Below are 14850 nucleotides of genomic sequence, written 5' to 3' on the forward strand. Positions count from 1 at the left end.
ACTATGACAGACAAAATGAGAAAAGAAAATCCAGAAAATCACATTGTAGGATTTTTAATGAATTTATTTGCAAATTATGGTGGAAAATAAGTATTTGGTCACCTACAAACAAGCAAGATTTCTGGCTCTCACAGACCTGTAACTTCTTCTTTAAGAGGCTCCTCTGTCCTCCACTCATTACCTGTATTAATGGCACCTGTTTGAACTTGTTATCGGTATAAAAGACACCCGTCCACAACCTCAAACAGTCACACTCCAAACTCCACTATGGCCAAGACCAAAGAGCTGTCAAAGGACACCAGAAACAAAATTGTAGACCTGCACCAGGCTGGGAAGACTGAATCTGCAATAGGTAAGCAGCTTGGTTTGAAGAAATCAACTGTGGGAGCAATTATTAGGAAATGAAAGACATACAAGACCACTGATAATCTCCCTGGATCTGGGGCACCACGCAAGATCTCACCCCGTGGGGTCAAAATGATCACAAGTGAACGGTGAGCAAAAATCCCAGAACCACGTGGGGGGACCTAGTGAATGACCTGCAGAGAGCTGGGACCAAAGTAACAAAGCCTATCATCAGTAACACACTATGCTGCCAGGGACTCAAATCCTGCAGTGCTAGACGTGTCCCCCTGCTTAAGCCAGTACATGTCCAGGCCCGTCTGAAGTTTGCTAGAGAGCATTTGGATGGTCCAGAAGAAGATTGGGAGAATGTCATATGGTCAGATGAAACCAAAATATAACTTTTTGGTAAAAACTCAACTCGTTGTGTTTGGAGGACAAAGAATGCTGAGTTGCATCCAAAGAACACCATACCTACTGTGAAGCATGGGGATGGAAACATTATGCTTTGGGGCTGTTTTTCTGCAAAGGGACCAGGACGACTGATCCGTGTAAAGGAAAGAATGAATGGGGCCATGTATCGTGAGATTTTGAGTGAAAACCTCCTTCCATCAGCAAGGGCATTGAAGATGAAACGTGGCTGGGTCTTTCAGCATGACAATGATCCCAAACACACCGCCCGGGCTATGAAGGAGTGGCTTCGTAAGAAGCATTTCAAGGTCCTGGAGTGGCCTAGCCAGTCTCCAGATCTCAACCCCATAGAAAATCTTTGGAGGGAGTTGAAAGTCCGTGTTGCCCAGCAACAGCCCCAAAACATCACCGCTCTAGAGGAGATCTGCATGGAGGAATTGGCCAAAATACAAGTAACAGTGTGTGAAAACCTTGTAAAGACTTACAGAAAATGTTTGACCTCTGTCATTGCCAACAAAGGGTATATAACAAACTTTTGTTATTGACCAAATACTTGTTTTCCACCATAATTTGCAAATTAATTAATTAAAAATCCTACAATGTGATTTTCTGGATTTTTTTTCTTCTCATTTTGTCTGTCATAGTTGAAGTGTACCTATGATGAAAATTACAGGCCTCTCTCATCTTTTTAAGTGGGAGAACTTGCACAATTGGTGGCTGACTAAATACTTTTTTGCCCCACTGTACACTAAGCCAGGGCTTATAACAGCGGTCTCTGTGTGCCAACCTTAAAGACGCCCTGGTCGCAGCCATTGTAGGTGCTCTCCATGGTGTAGCTCCGGAGCACACCCATCTCCCTCCAGACCACCACCCGGGCTGTGGCCTCTCGGGACTTCTCCACAAGGTAGTTGCAGCTGTTGAAGGAGAAGGCTGGGGCTATCCGGTCCAGAGTCTTAGGGATGGTCTGGAGACAAAGACAAAGCGAGAAGAAATGGGCTTTAATACAGGTGCAGGGGTGGGTATTCTTTACACCGTTTAGGCCAAATAACGTAGATAAAGAAAGGTTGATTACCGTCATGATTCATTGAAGCGCTAATAAATGATTGATAAATGATTTACAATATATACATTCATCGTTTTTAACTACATGACAACATTCCCAAGACACAATGTCTTCCCCAAAACAAAGTTTGATACCGTAGCTAGGTAATGATGACCAAGCGTTAATTCTACTTCAAATATCCAGTAATAGCTACCCTATATCCTGGGTCCTCCTTCAGAGTGGCAGTATTGACAGCAGAACCTGACTGCCACACAGTCTCCTTCACACTACAGCCGTACAGGAACACATTCTTCTTCCGCGAGTGACCATGGTAATCACAGAACACCTGTGGAGGCAACATGACACAGCTGTGATGACGGCCCTGAAGGAACACAAGGTTTTGGGCGTCGTTGAACCTCATTAATCTAACGGGGATCACATAAATGACAAGGTTTTAAGGGCCATTGTGTGAGATAATAACACAGGGGCTTTAGTACAAATGCAGTCGACTGTCTAGTCAAAGTGGGCATTAACCGCATCAATTCACGTGGAATACACTTTGGTGAGCAGCATTTACAACAAAGAGAAGTCAATCACTATCAATAAATTGCATTAGGCACTTGTTTTGTTTAGTGATAATAATACAGTTTCATGCTCATAATTATTTGCAGGTACACTGGGTGACTACGGTAATAATAAACTGTAAATAACGGTTCAATTGATTTACAAATCGAGTTAATTATTTGATTATACTGCTGCCACACAATTGACTTGTTCATTTCCCAACACAGTAAAGAATTATCAAACCCATAGGTGAGAAGGTTTCTGATTCTTTACGTTTACGCTGAGGCAGGAAAAGTAATTTTAAAAAAAACTTTGTTTCACTATGAACATTGATTTGACATAATTAACTTATATTTGGCATTTCAAGGTTAAAGACACGTGCAATGCATTTTCAGTTACAGAAATAAACCTGCCAGATTGTCATAATATAAATGAGTTACCTGTAACTGAGGTTAAACAGTTCTAAAACAGTTCAATCAGGTTTATGGTAAGAAGGGCTGAGAAACTCAGAGCTATATGTTTGCCTGGCTTTACATTCTGGAAACAGAGCAAATGTTTGTTGGAGTTCAGGTAGAGATCACAGCAGAACACCTTAGCTATAAACAAGATAAGTAGATTCAGAAAGAACAACACAAAGTTCAGGGGCGGTGAATCAGATAGACCAGGAATGTTGAGTTATATATCTGAATGACCAACATAAGTGCTTTTGCATCAAATTGTTGTCAAAGCAATGCATGTGCTGTCTGAGTATTTCTGTGAGAGGGTGGGGTAGAGAGAAAGAGAGAGAAAATGAGAGAGTGAAAGAGAGCTATCTATTTGTTCTACACTCTTAGTGTTATCTAGAACCTAAATGTTATTTTCAGCTGTCCCCAAAGGAGAACCCTTTTTGGTTCCAGGTTTTGGGTTTTGTAAACCCTTTCCACAGAAGGTTCTACATGGAACCCAAAAGAGTTCTCCTATGGGGACAGTCGAATAACCCTTTTGGAACCCAAAAGACTGTACAAATGCTTGTGAAGTGAAGTGTGGAGCTGTTGAGTGACATGTCTCACCAGGGGTGTCTTGCCGATGCTGTTGAGGTAGTAGAGGAAGCCCTTGGCATGGTATATAGTAGGGCTCAGAACAGGATCAGGCTTCATCCACTGTCTGTTGAGATCTTCACCGTTCAGAGAGCAGCGGTGACTGTTAACAACACAACAGAGATACATACTGTAAGGTATACTGCATTACATTTACATTTAAGTCATTTAGCAGACGCTCTTATACTGCTGAATAATGCAAGTCTTCTTTACGGACATAAAGCTCAACGCCGTTTCAGTGCACTTATCTGCAAAACCCTAACATGTGGTCATCCATATCTCAGGGTTTGCGAGATCAGCACATACAAACAATAGCGATCCGATTCGGTTTGATCTGAGCAGACCAACCACAGTAGCAGTCAAGTTGAGTCAAGAGTGTCAAATTATACCATCCATTTTAGGATTGTTTATGCAATACTGAATGTCTATCCTGTCTATCCTGCAGTGGGCATTGAATCATATGAATGACCTTTGAATGGAAAGGCATTATGTAGAGAAAAGTTACAGTACCTGCTGAACTAAACACACAGCAACTCAAATCACATAGGGCCAAATCTGACTAGAGATCTGCACAGCACAGGAGGCTGGTGGCACCTTAATTGGGGAGGACGGGCTAGTGGTAATGACTGGAGTGGAATCAGTGGAATTGTATCAAATACATCAAACACATGGTTTCATGGTGTTTGATGCCATTCCATTTGATCTGTTCCGGCCATTATTATGAGCCGTCCTCCCCTCAGTAGTCTCCTGTGCTGCACGGGTAACTCAAGTGATGCAGAAATCTCCTATTAACGTCAATGCAGTAAGAAAGTATCCTATTGCCATGTTCCTAGCCAGATGAGCATAGCCACAGTAAGATCTGTTTTTCTCAAATCGATAGTTATATGAGGCTATAGTCTCAAATGAACATTTGTGGTGAAACATGTATCACATAATTTATGATACCGTGTTACATTGCCTTTGATGGTGATAACTATCGTCGCTGGCTTTCAAAGTAGCCTGTACTCATTTCCATCTCTCTCAGTCCAGATGAACCATACTGGGTAGACTCATCTGGGGAGTGCCTCACTGTCAGGCAATGCAGCTCTTAGGTTAGATTAGGCACTTCTGCATTTAGTGGCAGACGTTCACTAACACCCGCATACAGGCGTTTTCCATTTCGAAGTGTAACATTCAGAACATTCTGGTAGAGCAACATGGAGCAGTTTGATTTAACATTTTATGTCATGCTCAATTTGAACATACAATGCACACATAGTAGGGGGGAAAAAACAATCTAAATTGTGCTAAATCCACCTAAATTATCAAACTAAATGGTAAACATAAAAACAATTCAGCAGATAACAGCTACACCAGAAGCAAAACTTCATGTCTCGGTAGCCAGGAGCTTGATCATTTTCCATGACTTATGAGAGGGGCAAATGACGGGTGTTTAACGTGTGATTGCTTGCCAAACTAGAGGGCAGCCTTTCCAATCTTTACTGACAGCCTGTCATGGAGCTGCCAAGGCAGAGAACACTGACCTGGCAGGTTAGATGTCAATTGATTACTGAGTTCTGGACCCTCAGAACTATTGGACTGAGTGGTGAACGAGAACTGTTGGTTGGTATTTCTACAGCACGACTGCAAAACACACAGGGAAAAGGTGGAACAAAGAGGCACGAAGGTGTTTATCTAGCCAATCCTATGCATTAAATGGGATCAAGTAATACTCACTAGTATGTTCATTTCAGAGGAGGCTGGTGGGAGGAGCTATAGAAGGACGGCTCATTGTAATGGCTGGAATGGAACGAATGGAACGGTATCAAACACATCAAACATATCCAATTTGTAAGTCGCTCTGGATAAGAGCGTCTGCTAAATGACTTAAATGTAAATGTAAATATGGAAACCACACGACTCTGTTCCATTAATTCCATCCCAGCCATTACAATGAGTCCTATAGCTCCTCCAACCAGCTTCCTCTGGTTAGTTTCCATACCTTACGATACTTCAAGGGGAATAAACGCGACATTGTTTTGTACACATAATGAAGCTACCAGTGAAGACCATGCCACTGACTGTCTAGAGCAGAAACAGACCAAGGCCAGATTAGATTTGATATGACCAGCTATAATACCTTTGAAATACAGTATGCCCTGTAATAAGCTACAGGCTAGTTTTGATGCACCTAAATATTAGACATCAAAATCTATAGTCATCTCAACATAACAACCTAGCAGTTGAAAGGGCACCTTTCCAAGCTCTCTGGGAGCGACATACTCAAACTGACACTAACCTTTGGAGTGGACATCAACCAACTGCCCGTCTCTGTCGTAAAAGTTATATCTATTCACTTGCTGTACAGAAGACAATAATATTATGTACAATGTGTATTCAAACACACAAAAAAGCTTCTCCAAAAATAGAGTAGACCTCCTGTTGAGGTATCGTTTCTACTTGGCGAATTATCCTTCTTGACATGCCTACTAACTTCTAATTCAATCTGATCACAAAGCCTCTGTTGCCAGGCAGTTTGGTAATCCACGGGCTTTGCTGGAAATGACACAGAAATGAAAGACTATATCTTTCAGTTTAAAAACTCTGCTTTGTTCATGACAGTAAAAATGTATGAAGACCTTTGAGTTCCCACTCAATGAGGAGCGAGGGCAGCAGAGCATTTTGTTTCCATTTACTGTGTGTTACAGTCTGACAGCCCGTCCCCGTTTCACAGCCTGCAAGATGTCCGCCGGCCATCCCACATTATGCTCACAAATTCAACAAACTGGATGACTAGGAATAGTAAGTGGGTGGGTATGGATCTAATACGTACGTAGATGTCATGAGAGTGACGGACATGATGAATGTAGCTCGATCTATCTCATCATAACGCACAGTATAATACATTAAAGCCAGATTTGTGAGCTTTGAATGTTGAACTCTTCATCTGAAGTACATTTTTCAATGCGTCTCATATTAACTACAGTGTGATACTGATCCAATATAGTGAATCTTTGCGCATGTGATTATTTTGTTCCTCAGTCATTTCAGGTTGGGGATGAAAGAGCAAACTACCGTTACACCAGAAACCTGACAAATCTGTGCTGAGATAAATTGTACTCCAGGCCTTCCTAACGTCTCTAAAAAACTTTGCCCAGATATACTGTATTTAAGTTCATGAATGCAGGACTGAGCTCCAATAGATTTTTACCCAAGCAGGAGTAATGTTCTTATAGGATCTAATTAGAAACAGAGTTGATCACGTGTGAATGGATTGGAATATAATGGTCATCTATACAACATCACACTAAATGAGTGTATCTCTCTGTGTGTGTTGGATGTGGGAGTCACTCAGATCTTTGACAGTAACAGCTGGGTCGTTCCACCAATTCAGTGCTTTTTGAGAAGTGTAACTTGGTCAAAATAAAAGTTGGATTTCACTTAATTTTATCTCACTTAACATTCTGTCATGTCCAACTTAATTAAAAAAACAAGTTTCCCATCTCAAGACGTTAAAAAAAATGACTATAGCAATTGCCCATTAGGTGCCAAATAAAGTAACATGATTGACCATAACAGGGTTGATGATTTCCTTTTAAATCAGTCATGAAAACCCTTGTGACAGGGAATGGAAGCTTGTTGTGTACAACAAGGAGAGGAAGTGGCTGAAAATGCATAACATTGATCTTCAACTGACCCTAGAAATAGTACTGATAGGAGACCTGGAGAGACCGGGTCAGTCAATTACTAATATACTAATAGTCTTTGTAAAATGATTTATCTTCAATTCGCAATCTGTGGATTCTATTTGATTAGATAGATTGAAATTGTACGTTAAACATCACAGCATACTTGAAAGATATACACTACCGTTACAAAGTTTGGGGACACTTAGAAATGTCCTTGTTTTTGAAAGAAAAGCACATTTTTTGTCCATTAAAATAACATCAAATTGATCAGAATACAGTGTAGACATTGTTACTGTTGTAAATGACTATTGTAGCTGATTGTTTTATGGAATATCTACATAGGCGTACAGAGGCCCATTATCCGCAACCATCTCTCCTGTGTTCCAATGGCACATTGTGTTAGCTAATCCAAGTTGATCATTTTAAAAGGCTAATTGATCATTAGAAAACACTTTTTCAATTATGTTAGCACAGCTGAAAACTGTTGTCCTCATTTAAAGAAGCAATAAAAGTGGCCTTCTTTAGACTAGTTGAGTATCTGGAGCATCAGCATTTGTGGGTTCGATTACAGGCTCAAAATTGCCAGAAACAAATACCTTTCTTCTGAAACTCGTCAGTCCATTCTTGTTCTAAGAAATGAAGGCTATTCCATACATGTTGTCCTTGAGTTGACCCTGCCCCTAGTTGTCCTTGTCCCTTGTTTTTTTGCATTGTTGATTTCTTTTTTCTCTTTACTTCATTTTCTTGGTTGTTGGTGCATTGGAGGGGTTCTTGGGAGTGGGGAATGGACATATTATTATTTATTTTTCTTGGAGGAGGACCGTGGGAGGGATCTCGGATGGTTGAGGGGCAGCTCTTGTGGAACTGTGGGGGGGGGGGGGGATCTTGGAGGGTTCGGGTCCCCGTTTTCGGCCTTGTGGGAGATCTGTCAACGTGCCCTTGAGCAGGGTGTAGACCCTGGATGCTTCTGTGTGTCGCTCTGAATGGGAGTCTGTTGGATGACTGGTATGGTGTCGCTCTGAATGGGAGTCTGTTGGATGACTGGTATGGTGTCGCTCTGAATGGGAGTCTGTTGGATGACTGGTATGGTGTCGCTCTGAATGGGAGTCTGTTGGATGACTGGTGTGGTGTCGCTCTGAATGGGAGTCTGTTGGATGACTGGTATGGTGTCGCTCTGAATGGGAGTCTGTTGGATGACTGGTATGGTGTCGCTCTGAATGGGAGTCTGTTGGATGACTGGTATGGTGTCGCTCTGAATGGGAGTCTGTTGGATGACTGGTATGGTGTTGTTGTTGAATGGGAGTCTGTTGGATGACTGGTGTGGTGTCGTTGTTGAATGGGAGTCTGTTGGATGACTGGTATGGTGTCGCTCTGAATGGGAGTCTGTTGGATGACTGGTGTGGTGTCGCTCTGAATGGGAGTCTGTTGGATGACTGGTATGGTGTCGCTCTGAATGGGAGTCTGTTGGATGACTGGTATGGTGTCGCTCTGAATGGGAGTCTGTTGGATGACTGGTATGGTGTCGCTCTGAATGGGAGTCTGTTGGATGACTGGTATGGTGTCGTTGTTGAATGGGAGTCTGTTGGATGACTGGTGTGGTGTCGTTGTTGAATGGGAGTCTGTTGGATGACTGGTATGGTGTCACTCTGAATGGGAGTCTGTTGGATGACTGGTATGGTGTCGTTGTTGAATGGGAGTCTGTTGGATGACTGGTATGGTGTCGTTGTTGAATGGGAGTCTGTTGGATGACTGGTGTGGTGTCGCTCTGAATGGGAGTCTGTTGGATGACTGGTATGGTGTCGTTGTTGAATGGGAGTCTGTTGGATGACTGGTATGGTGTCGCTCTGAATGGGAGTCTGTTGGATAACTGGTATGGTGTCGTTGTTGAATGGGAGTCTGTTGGATGACTGGTATGGTGTCGTTGTTGAATGGGAGTCTGTTGGATGACTGGTATGGTGTCGTTGTTGAATGGGAGTCTGTTGGATGACTGGTGTGGTGTCGTTGTTGAATGGGAGTCTGTTGGATGACTGGTATGGTGTCGTTGTTGAATGGGAGTCTGTTGGATGACTGTTATGGTGTCGTTGTTGAATGGGAGTCTGTTGGATGACTGGTATGATGTAGTTGTTGAATGGGAGTCTGTTGGATGACTGGTATGATGTAGTTGTTGAATGGGAGTCTGTTGGATGACTGGTATGGTGTCGTTGTTGAATGGGAGTCTGTTGGATGACTGGTATGATGTAGTTGTTGAATGGGAGTCTGTTGGATGACTGGTATGGTGTCGCTCTGAATGGGAGTCTGTTGGATGACTGGTATGATGTAGTTGTTGAATGGGAGTCTGTTGGATGACTGGTATGGTGTCGTTGTTGAATGGGAGTCTGTTGGATGACTGGTATGGTGTCGTTGTTGAATGGGAGTCTGTTGGATGACTGGTATGGTGTCGCTCTGAATGGGAGTCTGTTGGATGACTGGTATGGTGTCGCTCTGAATGGGAGTCTGTTGGATGACTGGTATGGTGTCGTTGTTGAATGGGAGTCTGTTGGATGACTGGTATGGTGTCGTTGTTGAATGGGAGTCTGTTGGATGACTGGTATGGTGTCGTTGTTGAATGGGAGTCTGTTGGATGACTGGTATGATGTAGTTGTTGAATGGGAGTCTGTTGGATGACTGGTATGATGTCGCTCTGAATGGGAGTCTGTTGGATGACTGGTATGGTGTCGTTGTTGAATGGGAGTCTGTTGGATGACTGGTATGGTGTCGTTGTTGAATGGGAGTCTGTTGGATGACTGGTATGGTGTCGTTGTTGAATGGGAGTCTGTTGGATGACTGGTATGGTGTCGTTGTTGAATAGGAGTCTGTTGGATGACTGGTATGGTGTCGTTGTTGAATGGGAGTCTGTTGGATGACTGGTATGGTGTCGTTGTTGAATGGGAGTCTGTTGGATGACTGGTATGGTGTCGTTGTTGAATGGGAGTCTGTTGGATGACTGGTATGATGTAGTTGTTGAATGGGAGTCTGTTGGATGACTGGTATGATGTCGTTGTTGAATGGGAGTCTGTTGGATGACTGGTATGATGTCGTTGTTGAATGGGAGTCTGTTGGATGACTGGTATGATGTAGTTGTTGAATGGGAGTCTGTTGGATGACTGGTATGGTGTCGCTCTGAATGGGAGTCTGTTGGATGACTGGTATGGTGTAGTTGTTGAATGGGAGTCTGTTGGATGACTGGTATGGTGTAGTTGTTGAATGGGAGTCTGTTGGATGACTGGTATGGTGTCGTTGTTGAATGGGAGTCTGTTGGATGACTGGTATGGTTGAGTGGCTTCACTGCAAGTATATTATATTATATGTTTTGGATATTCAATAAAAAAATAAAACGTTTTTTTTTTAAGAATGGAAGTTCAATGCACAGAAACAACATTGTTGAAACTTTTCTAGCCTGTATGTCTATAGGTAACAGGGTTGATGTGTTATTCTAGCCTGTCTGTCTATAGGTAACAGGGTTGATGTGTTATTCTAGCCTGTCTATCTATAGGTAACAGGGTTGGTGTTTTATTCTAGCCTGTCTGTCTATAGGTAACAGGGTTGATGTGTTATTCTAGCCTGTCTGTCTATAGGTAACAGGGTTGATGTGTTATTCTAGCCTATCTATCTATAGGTAACAGGGTTTATGTGTTATTCTAGCCTGTCTGTCTATAGGTAACAGGGTTGATGTGTTATTCTAGCCTGTCTGTCTATAGGTAACAGGGTTGATGTGTTATTCTAGCCTGTCTGTCTATAGGTAACAGGGTTGATGTGTTATTCTAGCCTGTCTGTCTATAGGTAACAGGGTTGATGTGTTATTCTAGCCTGTCTGTCTATAGGTAACAGGGTTGATGTGTTATTCTAGCCTGTCTGTCTATAGGTAACAGGGTCGATGTGTTATTCTAGCCTGTCTGTCTATAGGTAACAGGGTTGATGTGTTATTCTAGCCTGTCTGTCTATAGGTAACAGGGTTGATGTGTTATTCTAGCCTGTCTGTCTATAGGTAACAGGGTTGATGTGTTATTCTAGCCTGTCTGTCTATAGGTAACAGGGTTGATGTGTTATTCTAGCCTGTCTGTCTATAGGTAACAGGGTTGATGTGTTATTCTAGCCTGTCTGTCTATAGGTAACAGGGTTGATGTGTTATTCTAGCCTGTCTATCTATAGGTAACAGGGTTGGTGTTTTATTCTAGCCTGTCTGTCTATAGGTAACAGGGTTGGTGTGTTATTCTAGCATGTCTGTCTATAGGTAACAGAGTTGGTGTTTTATTCTAGCCTGTCTATCTATAGGTAACAGGGTTGATGTGTTATTCTAGCATGTCTGTCTATAGGTAACAGGGTTGGTGTGTTATTCTAGCCTGTCTATCTATAGGTAACAGGGTGGACGTGTTATGCGATTAACAATCTCAATCCATTGATTTTCTGTAAATTCACAAAGTTGATGACTGGCACTACTATCTTGTTCTCATACAACGTGTTTACTTGTAGTCTCACGCAGTCTGATATTTCTTCAGTCACCATTATAACAGATGTCAGGGTACAAAAAGAACCTTCATCTCTTTATAGCATTTGACGGAATTAATTTTCTAAATAAATGAAAAATGAATGAATTCAAACAGTCTTTTTACTCCTGGACACAGAAGTCTACCTCCTGTCCTTTACAAACAAAGCAATCTGCCGCTGGGTCCACTTTACATCCCAGACAAAGACAGTTCAATTTAGTTTTGTTACAGGGAGTCGCCAGTTCAGGGGGATGAATAGATTTCTATGCCCCGTCTAATGGGGTTACATCCTAGTTTCACCCTCAAATCTCCATCAGACATGGATGTGCACAATGAGCATTTAGTTCGACCTCAAAATCACTGCACCCCACCACGCCACAGATTCGGATTTAAGCATTAAGCATCGCCAGGATGGAAAATCACTGTTACTGTATCCCAGAGTTTATCATTTAAAACTAATGGAAAACATTGAGCAGATATTGGAGCTCTTATCACTATTGGGAGGGGGAAGCGCTCTGTCTGGCAGCACATGGGTGAGTCCCATTAACTGGTGGAATTGGAAAGTGGAAATTCATTTTCCTTTTGTTTGGAGTGCTCTGATGGCTTCACAGATAGAGGATAGAGGCTCAGGTGAGCAGGGGAGGGAGCAGCCTTGACACCTCCGTCCCATCTCCCTCGCTCTCTCCGTCCGTGGCCACGGCTATCACTATGGAGGATGGGCTGGCTTTAAAGGAGATTGTAAATGTGGCTGACATGGCAGACCTCCCAGGAGAGAGTCATGGGTTCTTGGACATACTGTACATTGCGGATTGATCTGACACATCAATGTCCTGTCTGAGCTATGGAACACACATGTCACATGGCTCATCTTCACAGGAGAAAGCATCAAAGGTTACACATGTTCCATCCATCAACAACACAAATACAGCCCACAGAGAGCAGAGCAGGAGAGAGGTTGATAAAATCATGCGATTGATGGTTGATGCACAAAATGCCATTTCATATTCAGGTCAATGAGAGAGGATACACTACATGGTTGATCCCCCCTTTGCTGCCATTACAGCCTCCACTCTTCTGGGAGGATTTTCACTAGATGTTGGAACATTGTTGCAGGGACTTGCTTCCATTCAGCCACAAGAGCATTAGTGACCTGAAACCCCACCTCTTTAAGGAATACCTAGGATAGGATAAAGTAATCCTTCTCACCCCCCTTAAAATATTTAGATGCACTATTGTAAAGTGGCTGTTCCACTGGATGTCATAAGGTGAACGCACCAATTTGTAAGTCGCTCTGGATAAGAGCGTCTGCTAAATGACTTAAATGTAAATGTAAATGGGCACTGATGTTGGGCGATTAGGCCTGGCTCGCAGTCGGCATTCCAATTCATCCCAAAGGTGTTCGATGGGGTTGAGGTCAGGGCTCTGTGCATGCCAGTCAAGTTCTTCCACACCGATTTCGACAAACCATTTCTGCATGGAACTCGCTTTGTGCACGGGGGCATTGTCATGCTGAAACAGGAAAGGGCCTTCCCCAAACTGTTTCCACAAAGTTGGAGGCACAGAATCGTCTAGAATGTCATTGTATGCTGTAGCATTAAGATTCCCCTTCTCTGGAACTAAGGGGCCTAAGACGACGCACCATGGAAAACAGCCCCAGACCATTATTCATCCTCCACCAAACTTTACAGTTGGCACTAGCGTTCTCCTGGCATCTGCCAAACCCAGATTTGTTTGTCGGACTGCCAGATGGTGAAGCGTGATTCATCACTCCAATGTGTTTCCACTGCTCCAGAGTCCAACGGCGACAAACTTTACACCACTCCAGCCGACACTTGGCATTGTGCATGGTGATCGTAGGCTTGTGTGCGACTTCTCGGCCATGAAAAACCATTCCATGATGCTCCCGACAAACAGTTCTTGTGCTGACGTTGCTTCCAGAGGCAGTTTGGAACTCGGCAGTGAGTGTAGGAACAGAGACAGACCATTTTTATGCACTTCAGCCCTTTTCTGTGAGCTTGTGTGGCTTACCACTTTGCGGTTGAGCCGTTGTTGCTCCTAGACATTTCCACTTCACAATAACAGCCCTTACAGTTGGCCGGGGCAGCTCTAGCAGGGCAGACATTTGATGAACTGACTTGTAGGAAAGGTGGCATCTGGTGCCTCATTGAAAGTCATTGAGCTCTTCAGTAAGGCCATTCTGCTGCCAATGTTTGTCTATGGAGATTGCATGGTTGTGCGCTCACTTTTATACACCTGTCAGCAACCAGTGTGGCTGAAATAGCCGAATCCACTCATTTAAAGGGGTGTCCAAAATCTTTTGTGTATATATAGTGTGCATAGCTAGACAGATAAGCTATAACCATATAAATGTTGACATTTGTGCATCAACACAAGTCCATGAATAATGACTGTTTTTTCTATCACAGTATAGCCTATTCGTCACATCAATGGCCTAAAAATGATCATAGCTAGCTGGTATAGTATCTCGTTTGAAGGGCCTAGAAGGCTTTTACTCAACTTGGTGTTAAAAATTGAACATTGGGAGCATTCAACGTGTGGCAGGAAATCATCAAAGCTATGTCAACAATACCAACATTTCTCTGTTACTCACTCCAATTGTGGCAATCACATTTCCCCTGTTTGTCCAGTTGAAAGATTAATCAGCTATTCATCCAATGTTAAAACGTTCTGCTCAATGACTCAAATAAAAAGGTCATTTTAACCAAATTAATGATGTAATTGTGATGCTTAGTACGATTTGGATAAATAATAACGATCTGTCACCTCTGTGGAAAGCATAGACCGGAGCTGATTGGTTCTGACACCGTTGCCTGGAGCTTCATCCCTGTGATGTTGCCAAGGAGGGAAACTTGCATAACCAAATCACCGGAGACCAGGCAGGCCTACTGTATACAGGAAAAAGCATAAACCTTGTGTTCACATAACAAAAAAATTAGGTCATTTCTTACCTCACTGATAACAAACACCTGAAAATTCCTAAATCCTCTTTTGTATCATTTCCCTCCATTTACCTTGAGAGAGATAATAACAAAGCTCCTGCTTGTTACACAAAGCGTGTCCTTCCATAATATTGCCTGATAGCTTTAAACCATTTTCGACTCAGGCATTCATCTCTTCAGATGATGCCCATGGAAACCCTAACAGAACTCTGGCTGCTGCTACGTTCTGTCTGTGTGATTGACGTGTCCCTCGGGATGTCTGAG

General features: G+C 42.8%; 1 protein-coding gene across 2 annotated transcripts in view; it reads right to left on the reverse strand.

Moving 5' to 3' along the window:
* The window catches only part of LOC115134398 (cytosolic carboxypeptidase 4), a 153167-nt gene that overhangs the window by 53729 nt on the left and 84588 nt on the right, over nucleotides 1-14850 (reverse strand). For both annotated transcript variants that reach the window (XM_029668312.2, XM_029668313.2), the window contains exons 20-22: nucleotides 3409-3538; nucleotides 2010-2141; nucleotides 1541-1717 (exon numbers count right to left, since the gene is read on the reverse strand). In XM_029668312.2, coding sequence (XP_029524172.1) covers nucleotides 1541-1717; nucleotides 2010-2141; nucleotides 3409-3538 — 439 coding nt within the window. The remainder of the gene's footprint in view (nucleotides 1-1540; nucleotides 1718-2009; nucleotides 2142-3408; nucleotides 3539-14850) is intronic.

This window comes from Oncorhynchus nerka, linkage group LG9a (assembly GCF_034236695.1).
Source record: "Oncorhynchus nerka isolate Pitt River linkage group LG9a, Oner_Uvic_2.0, whole genome shotgun sequence".
In the NCBI taxonomy this organism is placed as follows: domain Eukaryota; kingdom Metazoa; phylum Chordata; class Actinopteri; order Salmoniformes; family Salmonidae; genus Oncorhynchus; species Oncorhynchus nerka.